Genomic DNA, 24876 nt, shown 5'->3' on the forward strand with positions numbered 1-24876 from the left:
CTCTACTGGGTGCCACTCCACTCCATGCCACATCACACAGTGCCCCTCTACGCCACTCCATTCCATGCTACACCACTCTATACCAACTCACCCACTCTGCGACCCTCTACTCCATTCCACTGAACGCCACTCCATTCTATGCCATTCCACTCCTCGACCTTATGTTCCACACAACGCTACTCAGCTCTACACCTCTCTGCTCTATGCCACTCTATGCCATTCCACTTAACTCCACCCTACTCTAATCTGCTCTATACCAATCTACTCTAGCCTACTCCACTTGTCTGCTCCACTCTACGCCACACAATGTCACTTGACGCGACTCCACTTTACTGTACATCACTCCATTCCAATCTACGCCACTCCCTTCCACACAATGCCACGGCACTCCACTCACTCCACTCTGTCACACTCTACTCTGTGTCACCCCACTGTACGCCATCCCACTCCACTCTGAGCCACTCCGCTTCATGCTACTCTACGCCACGCCTCTCTACCCAACTCTGTACCACTCCACTCTGACCCTCTATGCCACACCACTAACTTTTAACCATGCTGAACAGCAGCCACACTGCTGTACAACATGGCTCAAAAGACTTTGGCAAACAGCTCTCACATAGGCAAGACCTGTTGGCTTTACAATGCTTGTTGCCGGATGTGGGACTCCAAAGTAGGAGGTTTTTAAGGCAGCTTAGTATCTTTTTCATTGATTATCTGTAAATGTTTGCAAAGGTCATAGCACTAACTTTTAAAGGTATGCATTTTGGACTCTTTTTTTTGTCTTTTCTTTTTCATTTTTGCTATTTAAATTGATATGCAATTGTGATTAAGTATGTGATTTACCTATCCGGAATTTCGCTACAAAGCAACATTGTAGAGTAGAGAAGTTTGTAATCTTACCAGTGGGGGGCCTGGACTCTGGGATTAATTTGGTAAGAGGAGGAGGGAAGGGAGAAGGTAGTCCAGGAAGCAGGGGGGTTTCCAGTTGATCCAGAGGTGGTAGCATGTAAATAGAGCAGTGGTACCAGAACAGGGTAGAGTAGGAGGTAGTGCATTGGAGTTCAGGTTAGATGCTGGAGGGAAACTGGAAAAGTAGTGCTGGTGGCGGTGTAGGAAGTAAGCTACTCCCTGGATAGACCAGCATGGGTATATAACATTGCAGCTCTGTCTTTGAGAATTGATAGGGAATTGTTATGTTCACCATCGATTATGTTGATGGTTTCATCAAGGGATGAGATGAGGCCCTGTGTTTCCTTCAAAGATAGTGACTTGCGTTTAAGCATATTAATGGTTGTTGATATCGATATGTAGTGCTTGGAAGCCAACAAGGGAGTAGTATGTGGATAAGTGACTAATGGCCATGTTTAGAGTTTGGGGTATGGGATTCTTCCCCAATATTGTGGTGGATATCAGTCCACTGTATTACGTGTGCATTAAAGTCTGTGGCGCTTGTAACATGGTGGTTGGGATATCTGCCATATTTTGGCCGCGTATGCCATCATCATATCTCTATCTAACCGTACAACAACACAGCTGACTTCGCAGTATTACGACTTTTGAGTTACCTTGATCAATTTGCTTTCCCTGTATTTAAGTTTTATTATTTGACTAAATTTTTCACGACTTAGAAGACATAGCTACACAAGAAGTGAGTGCTGCAAAAAAAAAAACAGAACCGCTTTGTTTGATTTACAAGCATTTGGGCACTCATTATGACTGGTCCTTTATTTTTGTACATTATGCAGTTTTACCGATACAGCATAAAGTGGTATTTACCGGGTGTAGTATTACCTTCCAATTCAGATTTCCCCACCTCAGAATGTTGCAAGAGAAAATATCTCATGGTTTGAACATTCTGAGCAAAAATAAGATTCACTGTTTCTTCCTACATACATTCCACCCGAATTTCCCTGGCAAAGTGTGGGCAGGGAAGAAGGACAGTATTTTGGCACAACCTTTGGTCGCAAACCACTTTTGTGCCTGAAACAGAATTATCATGCCCTGCGGAATGAGGCCCTTTGTGGGGGAAAGTATTTGCAGTGTTGTGCTACACAAGTCTCTTAACTGGCTCACACAGGGCAATAAGTCGGGTGAAAAACTTGGAAGGGGGTCTCACAAAGGGGCGTGACCGAAGTAATTAAGGCATGCCTTAAAAACACATAAGCTACAAATCTGTGCTTAGCATAGTCTGCCGCCCGACTGGTATTTTGCTGCTTCTGCCATTGCATCCAGAATCCAGATATAGAATACAAGTAACATTGCACCTACAACAAGCCAAGACTATTGGCTTTATCAATGGTTGTTAGTTGCATTAGATACATAAGCATCAACTACGGCTTCGTTGTAATTAATATTAAAAATGCTTCCGTTCTGAAAAGATTAGATGGTGAAAGTATGTTAACGAGTCTCTCAAGTTACATCAAAGGCGAAGAAGGTTGGTACTGCTGCAGAGTTAAGATTTGTTTTTCTACCCTGGGGATGAGGTCAATAATGGAGAGCCCGGTAGGGACCCGTATCAGCTCCTGCTTTTAGAACTGCAGGTGTTGAGCACGTGGAGGACCCGGCCAACTTAAAGCCCTGTGCTCACTTTTCATGGTACTCAAAAATGGTGGCCTACCAGAATATTGTCTTACATAAAAATTGTGTCCTAAATCTCGTCTCCAGAAATGGTGCTCCATTAGAGTTAATAATAGTAATTCTATACCCAATGGGGCAATATTTTGTAAGTGATATTTAGGACAAAATACTTACGTCATACTTGTGTTCTGTTAACAGTATTCTGACATACAATCTCAGGAGATGATGTCGGTACAACAAATTGCGAATTGGGACTGCACTGCAATGTTTTGACCCATTGAAGAGTACATCACCTTAACTGGCATAAGCAGTCAAGTGCTCAAATTAACATTACAAAAATCCCTTCTTTGTAGTCCTGGAAGGGTCGTTTGGACATTCCATGGCGCAAGAAGACCTCTTGAGCACGCACTTGTGGCAGTGCTCAGTGTTCCGGAGCAAAGTCCATGGTTTAGAAGTCCGTTTGAGGGATGTGATGTCATTGGAATGTTCCTTCCTGCCTCCTTGGAATCTTCCCTGCGGCCTGAAAACGAACAGCCCTGTGAAAACAGCTCTTACACCTGACTATGGAGAATTTGCTCCTGTTTGTAGGTTTGTAAGCAAACCTGTGATAAAAATAATAGAGCACGTATTAGTCGAGAGGCGAAATGGGTCAATTAATATGTGTTTTATATATTTGCATTACATAACCTTCATTCTCATCACCATTATGCAGTTTCAGTCACGATTAGATGAAACATTTTTCGCTCAGTGAAATAATTATTGATCAAATGCTGATGTCAAGAAGAGAACCAGAGGACGGGATCCCTGTTATGCACCAGTAGCGGTCATTCTGCGTCAGTGAAGGGGCAAGGTTGCCCTGGCATTTGTGCAGGTCAACCAGTGCAAACAAACAGCTACACTCAGTGATCAGTTTGAGTGACCTTAGCCCTGAAAATGACATTTTGCACTGGCGGGTCAGTGGCAGTGGTCGTGCAAATGCGCCCATTCAAAGTGCAAAACGGCTGGGGCACCAATGCAATGCATGTGATCCAGCAGCAGGTATAGTGATATTAAGGCCAACAACCAAGACACTAGCTCGCATCGTATGTATGTGGTTCTATACATATGATAAAATGTTCTTATCTAATCAACTGTTCTGTGTAAAGCATTTTCATACCCACTGGACCGGTCTCTTGCTACATAAAACTGCAAAATAAATGTAACTATATGAATAGATAAATATATCGAATTTTCCTTCTTGTGTTGGAAAAATCTGTAAAAGGTGGAAAACTGCTGTATGTAATGCATCAGTATGGTGCAGGGTGCTCTTTCTGCATCAAAACATGTGCCTATATATACGTTTGTGGCATTTTTATAGCACAAACCTAGCGAAAGGTAGTGGATCGGAGCACGTGGTCAAGGTAACGCCGCTGAGTGATGGAAGGGGTTGTTGACTTCCGAGCGCAGAAGTGGACTGTGCTGCATCCTGATGTACTAATCATTGACGAGGTGTGCCTTCAGCTGTCTCCTGAACTGGAGGAGGATCGGGGTGGTGCTCATGGATACAAGTACCCATTCAAGGGTACACCGATGAGAAGGCCTCTTACTTTGTTATGCTGTTTGCACCTCTTCAGCTCCATCCTGTGTTCTGGATATGCTGGGGGTGGCTGAGGAAACATTATTAATTTGTCTTGTTAAGTACCCGTATCACCCCCGAAGGGGTTTCTCCGGCTACGGAGCGTGCTATAAAGTCAGCGGAGGGAATCCGAAGAAATCTTTTTTCAAAAACCTGCGGAATTACAGATAGTTGGTGCATTGACAGATTTGTAATGGGGAGTTGATTCTAGCAGTAGGGAGCCAGATTAAAAAAGGCTTTCCCCCCCTATGCGGGATTTCTTTACACGAGCAACTGAGAGGAGTGATTTAAATCCAGATCGAAGGGTTCTGGTAGGCTGGTATCATAAGAGTCTGGTGGCGAGATAGCTTGGGGAGTTGCCATGTAGTGCCTTGTGTACTATGCAGCAGATTTTTAAACAAATCCGTTTGCGGATAGGCAACCAATGTAGTCCCAGGAGTAGGGGCAAGGAGTCTGTCCTGGCAGGTGAGTTAGAGACTAGTCGAGCAGCGGTGTTTTGAACCACTTGGAGTCTGTTAAGAGAGGATTCGTTGGCTGAGATCAAGATGGCATTGCAATAGTCAAGGCGACTCATTACAAGTGCCTGAAGTAGAGTTTTCCGTACTGTCATAGGGGGGAAAGGAAAAACATTCCTCAGTAGGCTTAACGTGTGGAAACAGGAGCTCGCGGTGGTAGTAACTTGTTCTTTCATGGTGAGTTTCTGGTCTAGATGTACTCCTACGTTTTTCACCACAGTTTTCGGGATCGGTGCACGACCTGAGTTAGTAGGCCACCACTCTGGGGACCAGAGTAGGGCGCTTCTCCAAGGAGCATAATTTCGGTTTTACTTGAATTGAGATTAAGGAAGTTGTTCCTCATCCAGTCCGAGATGGCTGTCATACCTTCAGAGAAGGCAGACTGAGCATTGATAGAATTTTTGTCAATGCTATTAGGATCTGGGTGTCATCAGCGTATGAAATGGGGATGAAGCCCAGATTCCTAAGGAGATCTGCAAAGGGAGCCACATAAATGTTAAACAGTGTGGGACTAAGGCAGGATCCCTGGGACACACCTTTAGTCAACTCTAATGTTGGGGAGTGGAAGGTGCTGAGATTGACAGTTTGGGTACGATGTGATAGGAAGTTTGACACCCATTGAAAGGCAAGCTTTTGGATACCAGCATTTCTTAATCTAGTTAGTAGGATGGAATGGGATATCATGTCAAACGCTGCTGACAGATCCAGCAGCACCAATAATGCTGCCTGTCCATTGTCCAGGAAGTGCCTAAGGTTGTCTGTGACTGCAATAAGTACTGACTCCATGCTGAACTTGAGACGAAAACCGGACTGTGAGGGGTTAAAGCCTCCTGTTACTTCCATGAATTCTGAGTGGTATTTATTAACGTGTTTCTCCAGAAGTTTACTCAGATAGGGTAACAGGGAGATAGGCTGGTAGTTAGACAGATATTCTGGAGGAGCATCAGATTTCTTTCTAAAATGAATTTTTTGGGCACAAATGACCCATGGATACCAGATTGAGATCTGCACACCTTCCTTCATTTGTAAAGAAGTGTTTTGCTTTATAGATTGCTGCTGCAACAAAAGATATTCGGCACATTCACACAAATAGCGATTTCTAGGAACACTTCTACCCTGCAAAACCTTTAGATGGAAATCTATACATTTCATCAGATAGTCCCTTCTGGAAAGCGGTTACATTTGTCCATAGTTTAGTTGTAGTTGGATATTTCACCTGGACACTGTTACCTTAGTCAAGGAGGTTATAGAAATGAACTTGTTACTAGTGTAAAAGCCACCTGGAGACCCTCGTCTAAAACGATGCATACATCTTTGGCACGCCATGATTTATTTCAGTTTATTTCTGCCACAAGGTATACCTCTATAACCCCTAGTCTTTACAATGTTAAAATATTTTCCTTTGCGGTTTTTTGCTCCCACTTCTCAGGAGCAAAGAAGATCTCTGGATAGGCAGCACCTGCACTTGTAGATTTCTATTGAAGGCACTGGGCTCCGCCCATTCCCCTGCCCTGTGGCTGGCATATTAACCCCTTCCAGGCTGATGACGAGCTCAGCTCGTCATGAGCGTAACCTGCTGTGCGCTCATGATGAGCTGAGCTCGTCATGTAACGCGGTAATTTTAAAATTGCCGCGTACAGCGGGAAAAGCCGCCGCATCGATGCGGTTAAGCATGCCAATGCCAGACCAGGCAAGGACGATAACCCCCCCCCCCCGTCCCCCCCCTTGACACTGAAAGGCAGCCAGAATTGGGATGCAACAGGCTCGTCATATTCCTGGTCTCTGTTGCCAGAGCACCTTCTACACTAGTGATACATACGCCCATTCTTGCTCCACTCTATCACTTCCGCTGGCATATATACTAACATGTAACACCCATTCCTTTGTGTTTCTCAACCCTTGCCATGCTCCAGGTACTTACTGTGCCTCCTTCACCACAGGGGCAGCCAGGGCCTTGTCTTTGTGTCTTCCACTCTCTGTCTAGTGGTAACGGAGAATCCAGAGTCGTGCCAAAAAAGAAAGGCAGCTATGGCATTACCATCCAGGCAAAAGCAAAAATTATTCAGCGGAATAGATACAACAGTTAGTTCGAGGCATGTGGGCTGCTAAATTCATATCTTAGCATTAGATCGCCGCCTAGTGTTGGGTCCGGATGATCGCACATTGTTGTCCTGGAAGAGTCTTCGAAGTATCCTGAGATAGGTGGCTCCTCCCCTGGACTACAGTGCGCATGGGCATCGGCTCCATCCCCAGATTGTTTTTTTCCGCCATTGGGTTCGGATGCGGTCTCGACTTCTCTCTGTCGGAACCGAGTAAAACTAACTTTTTAAGGCCAAAAGGCCTTGGATTTATAGCGTCGGTATTGTTTGCGCACGGTCTCGAGTTCTTCCTACTCTTGGAGTCGGATTCAGCTGAGTTTTTTCACTCTTCGGACATCGAGGCCTTCTCATCGCGACACGACCACGACTTTCCAGCATGGAGCGGAGTCCGTTTAAGTACTGTCCGCTCTGTGGGTCCAAGTACCCACATATAGACCTGCACCCGGTCTGTAACAAATGCCTTTCACCGGACCATGACGACGGCAAGTGTAAGGCTTGCGCTCAATTCAGGTCGAAAAAGACTCTCAAGCTTCGGCGCGCGGTGCGCCTGGAGGCCAGACAAGCGGCCCCGGATCCAGAAAACATCTTCGGCGACCAAGAAGAAGATGAACAGGGTCATCATCTCCAAATATCCCCACCCGAAACGGAGGTCGAGGCGGATCCGGAAGACGACGACGGAGTCGTGGATCAAGGCCTTGAATACGTCGACGAGGTAGGGGACGTTGAAGAGATTTATGGGGCCGCGGCAGATAGCTCAGGGGACGAGCTATGCCCCGAAGGTTTCGAAGATCACGATCGGGTCACGGGATCGCCAGTTGGCCTTACCCAAGACCCCGTACCGCAAGCCACGGCCCCGCCTTCAGGCCCGGCCACGGACATACTTGCTGGGCAGGCCGGATCGAAACCGAAACCGACGGTATCGACTACGCCTAAAATGGCCGACCCGAAAACGAAACCGAAACTTAAGGACTCGAGCGTCCCTAAAATGGCGGCCGGCCAACAGAAAGCTACTGCACCCGCCGCCGCATCGGCTCCGTCGACCTCCGGTCCACAGAAGTCGAAGAAGTCGGTCGATTCCACGGGGTCAAAGTCGGCGCCAGAGGAGGGATCCTCTAAGAAGGGTGGTCGGCACAGATCAACCGCTGCGACACCGTCTAAGCTCGCCAAGGCCAGCGGCACGGTTCCGACTGGGACTCCGTCCGTCGGTCGCGTAGTGGAGTCGGAGGCGACACAAGCACACGGATCGACGGCTGGCACATCTGCGCATCGATCCAAGGACTCTGGGTCGGCGGCAACTGCATCGGCGTCCAAGACTCCAAAAGGCCACCATGACGTCGGATCCGAGGGGAAGGTCAAGACATCCTCGTCAGCGCCAAAAGCCACTGTAAGTGAAGTGTCCCCCATCGCCGCTTCGCTGCAGAGAATCAGGGACAAGGCCGCTGCTACGTCGGCTCCGTTACCGTCGCCTCAGACGCCGAAGGACACTCCGGCAAAGCCTAAGAGTAAGCTTCTCTTCCTTCTGCCGCCGAAAGAGGCTCCGAAGGCCTTTTCGACGAAATCGACGCCAAAGAAGTCGGATTCTTCTACGGCGGGGGTACCTTCAGGTCGAGAACTCGAATCAGAGGACGATTCTGAGCATTTCATCGACGCCAACACTGGCAAATTAACCCTATACAAAAGGAGGATTACTTCTGAGCCTCTGGACTCCTATGTCATCCCACTAAAGAAAAAAAGGGTTCCTCAGGACGCTTCTGACCTCATAGAACCTATCCAGCCTCCTCCAAGAAGAAGCCCTACTCCCTCACCAGAACACTCTGAGGGTGAGGGATATGATGAGGAGGACCAATACACCTTCCCCATCAATGAACCAGATGCACATCCAGATGCATATGATGACATTGGTGACCAAGGCACCCAAAGTGTGGGGCAAGACCCACAGCCTTTCAGTGCACGTGCATCCCCAACAGAGGATTCTGCAGGTTTTCATGCACTCATTGAGAGGGCAGCTGCTAATCATGATGTGGACATGCATGCTGACCCAGTAGAAGAGGACTTTCTCTTTGACACTTTTTCAGTCTCTGAAAGAACTGTGAAAACGCTGCCTATGCTCAAGGGAGTCCTCAAGCATGCAGCTGACATCTTTAAAGAACCTACCAGAGCGAGAGTGGTCAATCCACGTATCGAGAAAAAGTACAGACCAGCACCTGCAGACCCTGCATACATTCGGGGACAGTTGCCACTAGACTCTCTTGTGGTCGCAAATGCCAGGAAACGGGCCAACTCCCAGACAACGGGCGAAGCTCCTCCCCCAGACAAGGAGTCCAAAGTGCTAGAGGCAGGGGGCAAAAGAGTGGCGGCACAAGCTGCAAACTTTTGGCGTATTGCAAATACACAAGCACTCTTAGCTCGTTACGATAGGGCGCATTACGACACCCTAGAGCAGATTGTACAACACCTGCCTCCAAAGTTTCAAGAAGGCACCAAACTGCTTATAGAGGAAGGGAAACTGATCTCCAACGCAGCCATCAAGTGTGCACTTGACGCCGCAGACACAGCAGCTAGGGCGATCAACACTAGCGTCATGCTGAGACGACAAGCTTGGCTCCGCATATCAGGGTTTAAACCTGATATTCAGACAACCATACTTAATCAGCCAGTCAATCCTGATAGACTGTTTGGTCCAGATGTTGACACCACCCTCGAAAAGATAAAGAAGGACACGGAAACTGCTAAATCTATGGGGGCCCTACAATCACAACAGTTTCGTGGCAATAATTTTCGTCGCTCAGGTGCACGTGGAGTCACCAGAGGACAAATGGGTCAACAATCGCAATTCTCAAGAGGTGGAGCACAATCCTCGTTCACAAAACAGAACAAGGGAGGTTACAGAAATAACAGCAACAGAGGTCGCGGCAGAGCAAACAACAACTCCCGCTCCTCTACCCCAAGCAAACAGTGACTCTCTGTCACTGCCCCCCGACCACTTAACACCTGTCGGGGGGAGACTGCAGCAGTTCCTGCCCGTCTGGAGAAACATCACCACAGACAGGTGGGTGCTACAACTTGTCCAGTACGGTTATTGTCTAGAGTTAAAGTCCACTCCACCCAACATTCCACCAAGGCAACGGCCTATGTCCGCAGAGCATTTGCACTTATTGCAGCAGGAAGTAGTGGCGATGCTGCAAAAAGGCGCAATCGAGCTCGTGCCGGTGGAGGAGGAGGGCACAGGGGTATATTCCCTGTACTTCCTTATTCCAAAGAAGGACGGATCTCTCAGACCCATTCTAGATCTACGTCCCCTCAACCTGTACATACTATCAGAACATTTCCATATGCTTACACTGCAACAGATTCTTCCCTTGTTAAACCAAGGGGACTTCTTAGCAACCTTAGATCTCAAGGATGCTTATTTCCACATTCCACTGCACCCGTCCCACAGGAATTACCTCAGGTTCACTATTCAAGGCAAGCATTACCAGTTCAAGGTCCTACCCTTCGGAGTCACCACAGCCCCAAGGGTGTTTACCAAGTGTCTGGCGACAGTAGCAGCGCATCTCAGGAGGCAGAACATCCATGTCTACCCCTACCTGGACGACTGGCTCGTTCAAGCCAAGTCGGAACGACAGTGCGCCGCGGACATGTCGACCACCATTCACCTCCTTCACAATCTAGGTTTCTCGTTGAACTACCCAAAGTCGCATCTTCAGCCGGCACATGTCCGGCAGTTTCTAGGTGCGACGATCAATACCCTGACGGCCATGGCTCAACCAAACCAAGTCAGGATAGACAGCATGCAGTCTCTAATCCAGAAGTTCAGACCACAACACTCACTTCCATCGAGAGTGTTCATGCAGTTGATAGGCATGATGGCCTCCTGCATCTTCATAGTCCCTCACGCACGGTTACATATGCGCCCGCTCCAGGAGTGCTTAGCAAATCAGTGGACACAGGCTCAGGGACAATTGACAGACCTAGTGTTGGTTACCAGTCGGGCATACGACTCTCTGCATTGGTGGACTCCACACAACCTTTGCAAGGGCCGACTGTTCCAGGAGCCAGTGCCACAGATTATCCTGACGACGGACGCATCTCTCCAGGGATGGGGAGCTCATCTGCTCACTTACACGGTGCAGGGACTATGGACGACGCAACAACAGAGGATGCACATCAATTATCTGGAACTGATGGCAATCTTCATGGCGATCAAGTCCTTCATTGTACATCTGTGCAACAAGGTAGTGTTAGTCCGGACGGACAACATGACCGCGATGTACTACATTCAAAAGCAGGGAGGCACCCACTCGCCACAGCTGTCTCATCTGGCTCAGAGCATGTGGAAGTGGGCCATTCAGAGGAACATTTTCCTCATGGCGGAACACCTCCCGGGAAAGGACAATCAGATGGCGGATCTGCTCAGCAGGTACAGCCATCAAATGCACGAGTGGGAGATACACCCATCTGTCCTCCACCCGTACTTCCAGCAGTGGGGTCATCCGGAGATAGACCTGTTTGCCACAAAAGAAAACGCAAAATGCCAACACTTTGCCGCCAGGTTCCCTCACCCACAGTCGCAGGGGAATGTGATATGGATGAACTGGTCAGGCAGATTTGCGTACGCTTTTCCGCCAGCCCCTCTGATACCGCTGGTGGCAAGAAAGCTAAGGCAGCACGCGATGACTCTCATCCTAGTTGCTCCAACGTGGGCGCGCCAAGCATGGTACACCACGTTCCTCGAACTCTCGGTGGTGCCGCATCAAAGACTGCGCCTCACGCCCAGACTTTTGATGCAGAACCATGGAGAAATTCAGCATCCAGATCCGCAACAGCTCAACCTGGCGATCTGGCTCCTGAAGTCCTAGAGTTTGGATACCTTAACCTACCTCCGGAATGCATGGACATCATCAAGGAGGCAAGGAAGCCAACTACCAGAGCATGCTATGCTGCGAAATGGAAGCGTTTTGCCATTTACTGTACAGCCAATGACATCAACCCGCTAGATGCATCTATCCCTGACATCATTTGCTATCTGTTGCATCTTTACAAGTGCAATCTAGCGTACACTTCCATTCGGATACATCTATCCGCCATAGCGGCTTATCTTCAAAACAGGCAGCATCTCTCTGTCTTCAGAGTGCCTGCCATTAAAGCTTTCCTTGAAGGTCTGAAACGAGTCATTCCCCCAAGAACACCACCAGCTCCGGTGTGGAACCTCAATGTGGTCCTCACCAGACTGATGGGACCACCTTTTGAGCCACTGCACTTGTGTGAACTCCAGTTCCTAACGTGGAAAGTAGCTTTCCTAATAGCTATTACGTCACTGAGGCGTGTTAGTGAGCTACAAGCGCTCACAATCCAAGAGCCTTTCATTCAGATTCATCCAAATAGGGTAGTGCTACGCACTAACCCCAAATTCCTTCCGAAGGTGGTGTCACAGTTTCATCTCAACCAAACTATTGACTTGCCGGCATTCTTCCAAAACCCACAAACGGTAGCGGAAAGAATGCTCCATACCTTAGATGTACGGAGGGCGTTGATGTACTACATAGACAGGACACAACCCTTTAGAAAGACAAAACAACTTTTTGTTGCCTTCGCACCACAACACAAAGGCAACCCTATTTCCAAAGCAGGAATAGCCAGGTGGATTGTTAAGTGCATCCAAATATGTTATCAAAAGGCCAAGCGCACTCTAACGATACCCCCAAGGGCGCACTCCACACGCAAATTGGGGGCATCCATGGCTTTCCTAGGGAACATTCCTTTAGAGGACATTTGCAGAGCAGCCACGTGGGTTACACCACATACCTTTACCAAACACTACTGTGTTGATGTACATTCCAAGCAGCAAGCTGCTGTAGGACAGGCTGTTCTCAAGACACTCTTTCAGGTTTCTGCAGCTGGCACGGGCAACCGCCGCTGATGGAGGGACTGCTATGTATTCTATGCTAAGATATGAATTTAGCAGCCCACATGCCTCGAACTGAATATGCTACTTACCAGAATGCATCTGTTCTTGGCATGTAGGGCTGCTAACATTCATATCGCCCACCCTCCTCCCCGGTGCCTGTTGCAGCTGCAGATATACTATTGTATTCAGTCATTAGCATGGACATCCTTTACACTTTTCACTCCATCTTCTGCCACAATGGCGAAAAACAATCTGGGGATAGAGCCGATGCCCATGCGCACTGTAGTCCAGGGGAGGAGCCACCTATCTCAGGATACTTCGAAGACTCTTCCAGGACAACAATGTGCGATCATCCGGACCCAACACTAGGCGGCGATCTAATGCTAAGATATGAATGTTAGCAGCCCTACATGCCAAGAACAGATGCATACTGGTAAGTAGCATATTCATTTCTATAGTAATGGAAACCTGAATTAATCCATCAATGAGAAATTATTCCGCTGCATTATTTTTGCTTTTGCCTGGTCTTCTTTTGCCTAGATGCAGGTGTATTATTAGGTCAAACCCCCTTTTTTTGTAAAAATGGCATTTTACCATCCATCAATCCATTCATCCTTTTACCTCTAACGACAAAAATAAACCATGTCAAATCAAAACATAATTGTCTATTCCCCCAAAACAGAGACAACAGCCTTTTCTTGGGAAAGGTGTCTTCTCTCCATTCAAAGGGCCCCCTATAAGAGGCAGCTGCATGGTCGCAAGTGCTTCTGAACAGGAGATTTAGTTCACTAATGAGAAACGTGAGTGTGCACACAGCAGCTGTTTGGCCTCCGATCCGGATAAGCACCAATCAGTTCAGTTCATTTGTGAACCCGCAGTAATATATGGATGGAAGACCCCTTCCCAGAGACTCCGCCACACCATTCGCGTTGCTTTCTCTTAATCTGGACAGTGTTCAAGAAAATATCCTATGACGAAAAGCCGAGTATTTGTGCATGTGTTCCCAAGTTGAGCACAAATAGTCAAGCACACTGTGACACTTCTTTCCACAAACCTTGTTAATTTTTCTGTACCAGAACCTCTTCTGTAAGTTTTACTCCTGGATTTGTGCCCATATGGTCCCATGCTCGTATTGAGGGATCCTTCTTGCTCCATACTTTTTCTTACATCACAGTGATGCTCAGACTACTTTGTTTTATGTATCTTGTGTCTTTTAATACATTGGGTCTTGTTTAGAAGGTGGTACTTTACCTCTATTTCTTGGTTGTTGGTGATGATTGTGTCATAGCCATCAAGAAGGGCGTTTGGGATGCTGAACAGGGGATGGAACGGAACATTAGGTCTTTTTTGGAGATCCGGAAGGAGTAAAATGGAACATCATGAAGTGGTATGTTGCATTAGTTCCCAATATATGTTGATTTGGCTGTATGACAAGGGGGCTTATGTAGATCTTTCAGATGCTTGCTAGTTGGTAACGGATGGGGATGATCTTGAAAGTTATTACAGTAAAGGTAAGAAGTAGAGTCGTGTATAAGCACAAAATGACTATTTGTGTAGTAAAGAAGGGAAGGGAGACCATCTATGATGTTGTAGAACTTGGTATGAGTCAGTTGGTGAGTGTTTAGCATCTGATGTCAGAATGCAATCTGTTGTTTAATACAAGCCTGAGAAGAAGTGGAGAGATGAATATATATGCGTGCCCTCTAAAAAAGGTGGTGGGTGAATTCAAAGACGGAGATGATTTCACATAGTGAGAAGATGAAGGGAGCAAGACCGAACATTGGGGGATTCTTTGAGAAATCTGAAAGAGCTTGCATAAAACTAGTATGGACCAAGTGAAATATTGGTGAGACAGGAAGATAACCATTTCACTAATGTCTTATGATACCCAGAACTTGAGACTTGGGAGAGATGGAGACGTGGGAGAAAGTGTTCTCAAAGGTTTGTAAACATTATGAGGTGATGAGCGGGCTGGTGCATTAAATAGAAATGTGTAAAAAGTTTTTAGTGGAACGTGGTGGTCGAAGGACAGGAGGTACGACTAACAGGTATGGAGTCACTGCTTGGTTTCTAGAGTGATCCTAGGTTATTTTTTTATAAGCTTTTTTTTATAAGCTTTACTTTTCATTTTTACATGACATTAGAACATCAACATCACAGCATACAGCAAAATGTAGCCCCCTTGAAAATGGAGTTGTAATGCTAGGGTACACACAACGTCTCTTGAATTCCACAGAGGTGCGGGTTTACATTACAGTTACATGCAGGACTGCAGTTTAGATTATTTCGCCTCGGGACGTGTACTTGTAACAGCTAGACTCCCAGTCCCTCACTCTCGTGGTGCTCCTCCCCGCCCGTATCACTCACCCGGCTCTCAGATCTTTTTCGCTCTGACCATTCAGCTCCCGCTAATAGCACTGCACTGCTTAGTTCTCTCCATTCCATTAGGTCTGCCTGTAAGCGTTCATCCTTATGTGTCAGCTTCATGTGCGTTTCCTCGGTTAACGCCCACTCTCTGATATCTCTGAGCCAAACTGTTACCTCTGGGCGCCTCTGCTCCATCCGCGTTATGGCCACCCTCCGTCTAGCCAAAACCAACATCAATTGCAGTAACTTATAGGGCAGTGTCCGTTTTTTTTGGCCTGCTTATATGGGCCAGTAGGCATTGCAGTGGTTCCTCCTTTATCGGAAGACTTGTGACTGCGCGTACCCTGTCAGCCACCCCTGTCCAAAACTGTCTCACATCAGGGCATTCCCACGCCAGGTGGAGAAAGTCTGCGTCCTCCACGGCGCACAAAGGGCATTTACCATCCTTGTTGTGGGAGATACGCCTCCGATTCACAGGTGTAAGGTAAGTACGGTGTAAATAATTGTAATGTGTCTGTTTGAACCAATCGTTACAGGAAACTGTGTGTGTAAGATCGCTAATGGCCGCCCAGGCCCTCTCATCTAGTTGTGTGTTGAGGTCTCTCTCCCAGGCCGCCCTTGACCGTGGTGATGGTGCAGTAGAGTCCTGCTTCATGGCATTGTGAAGGAGGGATATCATCCTGCAACCTGTTTCGCATGTGAGCAGTACATCGAAGGTATGTGTTGGTTGTCGAATTTCCGGGTATTGTGGCCAGGTGACCGTGGCTACTTCCTGGAGTTCCCTATATTGTAAATAGTGACCCGTCCCAAGGGCAAAGCCCTCACTTGCCTGTTCATATGTTATAAAAGTCCCATTCGGGAATAGGTCTGTGAGGACCTCACTGCCGCCATCCCTTCAGGCCAGAAATGACAAGTGCATTTCCATCTCTCTGAGGGGGCAAGGATGCAGATCGGAAGCTCTCTATAAAATGGCGCTCTGCGTAGCACCTGCTCCACAAAACGCTGCCAAATGCTCACAATGTGTCGCACTAGATAGGGTAATTCTCCCTTCACCGCACTACCCTTCATCAGCACTCTCAGGAGGGCTACCTGGTCTGCGCTACCCGCCAGCCGTCGCTTTTCCTAATTATCACCTACCGCCAGCCAACGCACCGTGTGCTGTAGTTGGATGGCATAGTAGTATAAATCAAATCGTGGGCCTTCCAGTCCACCTTCATCATATCTACTTGTCAAGATATTAAGGGCTACTCTACTCCTCTTCCCCGCCCACAGTAGTGAAATCAGGATTATGTTCAGTTGCTTGAATACTCTGGTCCGGTTTGGGGTGAGCGAGTTCTGGAGCGCATAAAGGCACCTGGGGAGCATTACCATCTTTGAAATAGCTAGCCAGCCCATTAAGGACAACGGTAGGGTGTTCCAGAACTTCACAGAACTCTGCAGTGTCGTTAGTGTCCTGTCTAGGTTCAGAGCGATTGCTTGCGCATCCGTCATCGCAATCTGGACCCCCAGATACCTAAAGCCTACCCGTTCCCATCTAAGCCCTGAATCTGGGAGGTCCCCAGAGGCACCGCCACAATGCCCGCCAACGGGAAGATCAGTGACTTATTGCGGTTGAGTCTGTCCATTGACCTCCCCGAACCTGCCCAATTGGCGCAGCAGTTCGGGGATGGCTACCCTGGAGCATGCCAAAAAGGTGAGCGCATCATCTGCGAATAAGGAGATAACAGGATTTGTGTCCCCACCCGGACACCTCACTGGTCTAGTTCTGCTCTTACTTGTACCACCAGCGGTTCAATAGCTAAGGCGAATAATAGGGGCGAGACGGGCACCCCTGGTGGATGCCTTGTCCCAGCTCCAACTCCTCAGAGCGAGCCAACGTCATTCCTACCCAAGCACTCGGTTTACTGTACAATGTTTGGACCCACCGGCAGAATTTAGGTTCCATCCCCACCGACCTGAGATCCTGCAGGAGGTGCCCCCAGTCTACTGTGTCAAAGGCCTTAGTCAGGTCTAAAGACATGAGTACCAGCTCTTCCTCTCTGTCTCTCACTTCATGCATAATGTGGTTTAGTTGGCATAGGTTCACTGCTGTATTACGATCCAGTATGAAGCTGCATTGGTCCTCATGTACAAGGTACGGCATGCGTGGCCCCAGGCAGGAAATTAACAGTTTACACAGTGTTTTTGTGTCCGTATTTATCATGGTGATTGGGCGGTATGATGAGGAGTTGCAACTGCCCCCTTCCGGCTTCAGGATCATGCATATTTCGCCCTGTCTCATAACAGGTGGGAGGATACCCTTCTAAAAGGCCTCCTCATTTGCCTGGAAGAGGGCTCGGGACAACATGCCCGTGAAAGCCCTATAAAACTCTGGGGGGAAAACAGTCTCCACCCGGGGACCTGGCTCCCGGGAGCTGCTGTAGTTGCGACTGTACTTCCTCAATGGATACCAGAGCACCTAAGTCCTTCCTTGCCTGCTCGGGAAGTGTCTTCAGGGTTAAGGTCTGTAGGTAGGGAAGATAAGCTTGCTCACACACCGTCGGGTCTGCTGTATAAACTAACTGAAGGTGAGACTGGAGGGTCTGCAGTATCTCTGCCTCGGAGTGGACCATTATGCCTGCAGGCATGCGCAGCGCCACTATTGTGTCCGGGATTTGTTCTCTTCTGAGGATCCATGCTAGTAAACGGCCTGATTTGTCCCCATCCCTGTGTAGGCACTGTTGGTATGGGCTAAGAGTATATTTGGTAAGCCTGTCCCAGATATCGCATATGTGTGTCTGTACTTCACATTCACCAGTCCTAACTAGGGGATCAGAGCGGTCCCGGGTCTGTGCTTCTAGTAAGGCCGCCTCCTCTTCCCTCAGGTCCCGCTGGCGTTGCTTGTGAACCCCACATGTCAAGATAATGCAGGTTCCTCTCACCACAGCTTTTAGGGCCTCCATTTTGTGACCCTAGACAAAGCCTCCCCCTCCCAGTTCACTGTGATATAATCCTTCAATGATCCCTCTATGTTTTGCTTACCCAGCGGGTAATCCAGGTTCTCCGACTGCAACCTCCAGGCACTCTGGCGTTGGACCAGGGAACCCCACCTGAGCATGCAAGCGATCGAGTGGTCTGAGAGGAACCGGGCCTGATGGGTCATGTTAATGGACACATCAGGATCCAGGTTCGCTATCAGCACCCTGTCCAGTCTGCTGTGGGTGTTGTATGTGGGGCAGTAGCAGGTATATTACTTCTGGGTGTGGTGTATCTGTCGGCAAATGTCCTGTGCCCCTAGGTTCCCCATGACCTCTCTGTATCTCCGTCATCTTTGGCTGTGTCCCTCTACGAGGTGGGTGCCTACCAATGTTTGGGTCAAACACAGTTGAAATCACCCACCCATATAGGAGGCACCTCTAATTCGGACACCAAGACTTCTTGAAGTGCCTGGAAAAAATCTGGGTTGCCCACATTTGGGGCATATATGTATTTATTATTGCTACTACCCTCCCATCTAGCTGGGGAATGTATCTTTCATTAATGTAGGCATCCATGTATTGCAAGACGAACAGAGTCCCCGGGGCCACCCAGACTAGTACCCCCCTGGCATACGTAGCGTATGATGAATGAAAAATCTGTCCCCTCCAATTTTTTGCCAGCCTCTGGGCTCCTGCCTCTGCGAGGTGGGTTTCCTGCAGAAATGCCACCGATATATGGTGTCTCCGGAGGAATGAAAGGACCCTTTAACACTTAGTGCATGTGCCCAAACCTCTCACATTCCATCTCATAATCTTAGTTCTCATTGTCCCTGTGATGTACTGTGTTGATGTGTCCCTGCTTTCTCGCATGCGTGATTGGCCTACCTACTGTATGCTGTTTCACTAACATATAAACACATGATGCAAACAACCCCCAATATCACCCCCCACCCACCGGCAAATGAGCTGCAACAGTTTATGCGTGTATGCCCCCCCCATTGCTTGTGCCAGAACGTGGCCGTAGAACTTCCCCCAAACAATTTCAGGCTCCCGGCCTGGCCCAACCGCTAGTATCAGTATGCAGATTGTGCGGCCTCCACCCTGGGATAGGCACCGCCACCCCAGGTCTACGGCTTCTCCGTGCGCCCCCTGTGCCAACAGGATACTTGTAGACCCCTAACCCCTATCCCTCCCTGAGGTGCCTCTCCTCTCCCCCCTTCCCCTCCCGCTGCTTGTGCAGCTGAGTATGCCTTAGGTATGCTATGTTTGCCTACCAGCCGGAAGTCCCAGTGTAGCAAGGCATGACTGTCAGCCCAGTTCCGGGGGAGAAAGTATTGAGTCCATGACAGTCTCCGGAATCACTTCTTTTATTGAAGAATGGCATCAGGCACCAGTTTCGGTTCAGAATTCCCCATCGATATCTGTGGTGGGGAGTCACCTGAGCCGGGTTCTCCACCTGCATGGTTCCATCGTTACCCACCGTGTCGCTCCTGCGGGTCGCTGTCTGTTGAACGGTTCCTGTGTCGGCCTCTCCAAGTCCTCGTGGGTCTGGATCCCCGTTCTGTTTGGGTCTCCTCCGCTCCCTGGGGCGGGAGAGCGTCCCCTCAGATTTCCAACCACTAGCACACTTCCTCTGGTGATTTGAAGAAGTGGGCCTTCCCTGTGAGATCACTTTCAGTTTAGCAGGGTAAAGCAACATATATTGCAGGTGCAACTCCTGAAGCTTCTGTTTCACTCCAAGGAACAATTTCCTCTGCTTCTGGACCTGTTTGGTGTAATCGGGGGTACACTGAAAGCTTGGCATTGTTGTAGGTTAAGTCTGAGGCCTCCTGGGCAGCCCGAAGGATGCAATCTCTTTCCCAGTAGTTTGGATTTTAGCATTTATGGCCCTGGGATGGGCCCCCGGGACAGCTTGGGGACCAACGCCCTGTGCGCCCTTTCTACCACAAACACCTCTGAGAGCCCCCTGGGGCATAGCTTGGTGTGTATCCAGTGTTCAAGGAAGCGTTCAGTTTTGTCCTCCTCAGCACTTTCCAGTATCCCCAGGACTCTGATGTTGCTGCTGCAGGCCCGGCCCTCCGCCTCCTTAGCTCGATGTTCCAGTGCCCCTGTGGTGTTGGTCAACTGTGTCACCTGCTGCTTTAGGGCTGCCACCTCGCCTTGGAATAGTACGATGTCGCCCTCCGCTGTGGATACTTTATCCACAACCTCTCGTAGCCCTGCCCTGAGTAGATTATCATCTATTGAAGCAGTCTCGATCTGCTACTCCAGGGCATTTCTGGACCCCTGGATGGCTGCCAGAATCTCTGCTCAAGACGGCTCGTTGCCAGCTTCACTGTCCCCATCCGGCACAACTGTCTTGTAATCCATTGCGTAGGGAGGCGCTGGGTGGTAATCATGTTGGGATTAGACGCGAGGACAGGCTTGTCCTTCCCCATTTTGCAGACTCCCGGTATATTCAGGTACTTTTCTCAGTTCACACCCACTCTTAAAGTTACTCCTGACCTCGAGTCTTTGTCTCCTCCTGAGCGCAGGAGTGGCAACCAGGCCGTCTCCTAGCTTTCTATCGGCTTACTCGGCTCTCCGCGACTCCCAAAACCGGCGGGATGAGACAGACCCCAGTCGCTCCACAGGCCCCTCAGCACTAGCTTTGATGGCCTTCCATTGCCCAGAAGTGAAGTCCGTTGAGGTCCGGGCAGTGCAACAGCTCAGATTCACTGGTGTGTGGAGTCCCACCCACTCTGTGGCTCATCTTGCCTGCGCAACAGATCACTGGGGCACATTCCCCCTATCAGGTCTTCATATGGATGAACCCTTGGTGCTGCCACCATGTGGGCACCCCAGGCCCGGTCAGGAGCAAGGTGCTCCAGGAGGTAGGACCCTCCTTGGTTTCAGTGCACCTCGCGATCCTCGTATGTTGCCGAAACAGGGGTTCCCAGAGCACTCCTCCCAGCTTCTCCCTTGCCCCCTGAGGGGGCCACCCGCAATCTCAGTTCAGCCCGGATGCGTCACCCTCAGGCGCAGGCCCGGACAGGACCGAGGTGGCTCAGCAGGCTAGGCCCTCCCTGGTCCAATCCTCTGCAGGGTCCCCCCGCGCATTCAGTTGGAGTCCCTGCAGCTGCCGTCACGTCTCTTCCCCCTCCCTCTAGCTGCAGGGGGTGCCCACTAGAAGGACCACAGTGGGGCTTCCAACAGGCTCCTCCATCTCTGGCGAACACTCCACCTTCAGTGGAGTTCAGAAGCCCGGACAGGGGGCCATCACGATCCCCAGACGGGGGCCCTGGTTGCCCACCTCATCGTGGCCCGTCCAACCAGGGATTGCCAGCAGTCCCGGGCATGTCCTTGCGGGGTTAGCAGACCTCGCCTACTCGCTCACACCACAACCCCTCTGCCGTCGATATTCTGGGCCCCTTCCGAGCCGTGGGCAGTTTTATTGCCCTTCTAAGCCGCGCCGGGCAAGCTCTGGAGGCTCCTACCTCTCTAGACAACTGTGCGGGACGCAGTGACGGGCAGCTGGCAATTTCACTGCCCCTTCCTCTGCTCTGGGTAGCCGACTAAATCCAGGCCTCTCGTCGTTCGGGCCTCCCCCGATGCCCGGAGGCTTCGCCTGGCTCCCGTCAGGCCGGGCGACCGCCTGTAGACTGCTCCAGCCCGGGCGGCCCGCTTCAGAGGTTCCTCCGTCTAAGACGCACTTCAAGGGCCCACAAATCTTTTACAGTGCCCCCAAAGCATCAGGAGCCCCCGCAGGTGTCTGAAGGCGGGCAAGAGCGCGCGGGTGCAGTATATTAGCAGGATTTTGCGACAAGCTGGCTGGTAGCCCTAGAAGCTCACGTCCTGTCGGCCATGTTGCTTGGCCACGCCCACCGACCCTAGGTTTAACAGAATATGATGAAGAGACACCTCTGGATGTAAATTAGGATTACTGGAGTAAAAAGGAAGGGGCCTTTGATTATATGTAGTGTGCAGAATCCAGATGTGGCACATTGTGGATTGGCCATTTGGGGAAAAGAGTTTGTGCTAGGATTAGGATAAAGAAAAAGGGGGTTCATGGTGGGAAGGTATTACCCATCTTTGTGATTACTTAAAAAAGTTATTATTAAGAAGAATTCATTGTTGTATATGGTTGCAGTATTAATATGATGGAAGTGTAAACCGAGACACTGCGTTATATCCCACGCCGTGGGCTACCACTGTCTTTAATCCTTGTTTGAACTTCTTGAACAGTGTTAGTTAATCCACAGATTTGAGAAGGGCCATTCATTTTCACCGTGAAACCCTCGGAATTCCGATGCTCATCTAACCAGAACGCTGCACAATAGATGCCAAAAAGAATGACTCTGTGGACAGACATTGCCATGAAATTAGAAATAAAAATATTACTTCAATTGCTCATTCCCACCATGTGGAAGAAGTGTGCGCAGCCCTCCATCAGAGCGCTACGGAGCCCTCTGCATTCCCACTGCCCTGTTCAGAAATGCATGGCAGGATTGGGTTCATTCCAATCAAAATGGCGGCACACAGCGCAGCGGGTGTGAATGGACGATTATCATGGACCAGCTTTTTTTTTTTTGTTTACCCTTTGGCATATTGTTTCTGAAACATCTCCTCATTAGTTGCCGCTTGGTCTTTGTGCGAGGGTTTCCCTGGGCCGCTTGAGTGGCATGGATTAGCAGGCATTGTGATCTAGGGATGACCTAAATTCTGACAGCCGGGCAACAGGCAAATCCCCCTCTTCCGAGCATCAGCCGACAGACAATATCTTGAGCCAACTGGGGTAGACAGGTCGCCGTCCCAATGTTGTGACTGGCTTCTTTGTTGGTCAGACGCGTCCTGGGTTCATAGAGTGAGGGGAGTGCGGGGCACAGACGGATGTTCTTGGGTAGTGTGGGGCTGTGGGATACAAGTGTGATACCTGGGATTGCATACTGGGTCTTTGTCGCTCACTCCTTTGATATTCAGACAAACATTGCTTCCCTACCAAGAATCCGCTGCTAAGCATTTCACGCAAATATTTCCAGATTTGAGATGATTTTCAGTCTTTTGTAGTGGTTTCCAGGGATTCTTTCAGTATGTCGTCCAGAGGCTGGGTTGGCGACTGTGGCGCGAGGAAACCGGTCGGTGAGGCTGGCTTCCCATTTGACCGGATTGTGTGATCTTGGGCAAGTTACCTCTTTTCCATGTTTTTAGGGGCACTACTACACAAACGTTGTTTTTGGATTCACACCAGTGTCTACCACAGACAAGCCGTAACAGGTTTACGAATCCCTTAGCAAAGTTCTTTCTGCACATTTGTACGTTTTCATCCTGTGATTATTATCTAGCCTTTCTTAAACCCAAGGATGTGCTCACTGGTCCATTGCTGCTTTATAATGATGTTTACCAACAGTAATATACTAGTCATTCATTCATTGTAGCAACTTAAGCATTTAAAGAAACTTGCAACCATACTTTCATCCCCTCTATCAATAATGCAGTTAGAGAATGAATCATTCACTGATACATATATTCATGTAGTCATAAATCAGTGTTTTGGAATGTGTGGTAGTGTTTTCAATGTTTAATTCACTCCCTTGCACTCATTCGTCCACAGTCATTATTTAAGTATTATTCAATTCTTCACGCCAACATTGCTTTCACAAACAATACATGAAATAATGTGTGCACGTATTCAGGACAGCCATTCATCCATTATTGCGAATATTCAGATGCACATTGATTCTGTTCAGTTAAGTCATTAATTAACCAGAGATGTATGTGTGTTATACTTGGTTTCATTTTAATACATTCATGCAGCCATTCTGATGCTTTTATGGACTCAATATTTACTTCCCCTAAGTATACAATACGAGAATCATTATTCGTTCATTCGCCCATAAATTCAGATTCATTCTTATTTGTTGTAGTATGTCGTGCGCGGTGGTGTCCTTGTTTATTCGTGTATCCCTCCCCTCACTGTGTATTCAGACACCTCTTCGCTCATTTAGTCTGCAGGCATTACCAGCAGTGCATACCCTCTTAGACACTTGAGTATGTGGGTTGGGGTCACAGGGCAGCTGAGCTCCTCCCCTTGGCATTGAGGAGGCGATAGGGCAGGACACCCATCCTTCAAGAAGCAGATGTCGCTGTCATGAGCAAGCATTGGCTTTATTGGAAGCTGCAGCCTCTGTTTCCTCTTCTGAAGTGCGAACGTCTAGTGAGCATGTTCGTAAGGTAAACAGTTAATTAATTACCTCGCGTGTACCAAAGTTAGTGTTGTCACGGGGTTCATAAATTCAATGTTGTCTGATAGGATGTTTCTGTAAAAGAATGTGCAACATTTCAATGTATTGGTTTGCTGTAAAATCAGAATGAAGCCCGTGCTAGTCTTCAAACATTACAAAAAGCTTCCCATAGGATGTAGAACCCTGCATCAGGTCCACTTTTCAGAAAGCAGGGTATGTTGGTCGTCCTAACGCCACATTTTGTGCTTTCCTCCCGCTCCGCGGAGGTTTCAAGCCCGGGATTGGTCGTTGAGAGGGTTCCTCGGGCTCCGGCATCTCTGACTTGCTTTCCTTGTCTCCTCTTGCCCAGCTCTGGACCTGGATGGAAGACCTGCAGAAGGAGCTGCTGGAGGACGTGTGCGCCGACACGGTGGACGCGGTGCAGGAGCTGATCAAGCAGTTCCAGCAGCAGCAGACCGCCACTCTCGATGCCACCCTCAACGTCATCAAGGAAGGGGAGGATCTCATACAGCAGCTCAGGTAACCTCTCCCTCCAGGAAGGCCACAGCGCCTAAGTGGCACTCCATCGCATCATGCATGTTGGCATTAATCCAGTCATGAGCCGTAGGGACATGTCA

The 24876-nt window shown here is 48.9% G+C and overlaps 1 protein-coding gene across 6 annotated transcripts in view; it reads left to right on the forward strand.

The window, feature by feature from the left end:
• Positions 1-24876, forward strand: part of KALRN (kalirin RhoGEF kinase) — a 1598314-nt gene that overhangs the window by 945601 nt on the left and 627837 nt on the right. For all 6 annotated transcript variants that reach the window (XM_078682047.1, XM_078682045.1, XM_078682043.1 and 3 more), the window contains exon 12: positions 24609-24778. In XM_078682047.1, coding sequence (XP_078538173.1) covers positions 24609-24778 — 170 coding nt within the window. The remainder of the gene's footprint in view (positions 1-24608; positions 24779-24876) is intronic.

Source organism: Lissotriton helveticus, chromosome 3_1 (assembly GCF_964261635.1).
Source record: "Lissotriton helveticus chromosome 3_1, aLisHel1.1, whole genome shotgun sequence".
NCBI lineage: Eukaryota > Metazoa > Chordata > Amphibia > Caudata > Salamandridae > Lissotriton > Lissotriton helveticus.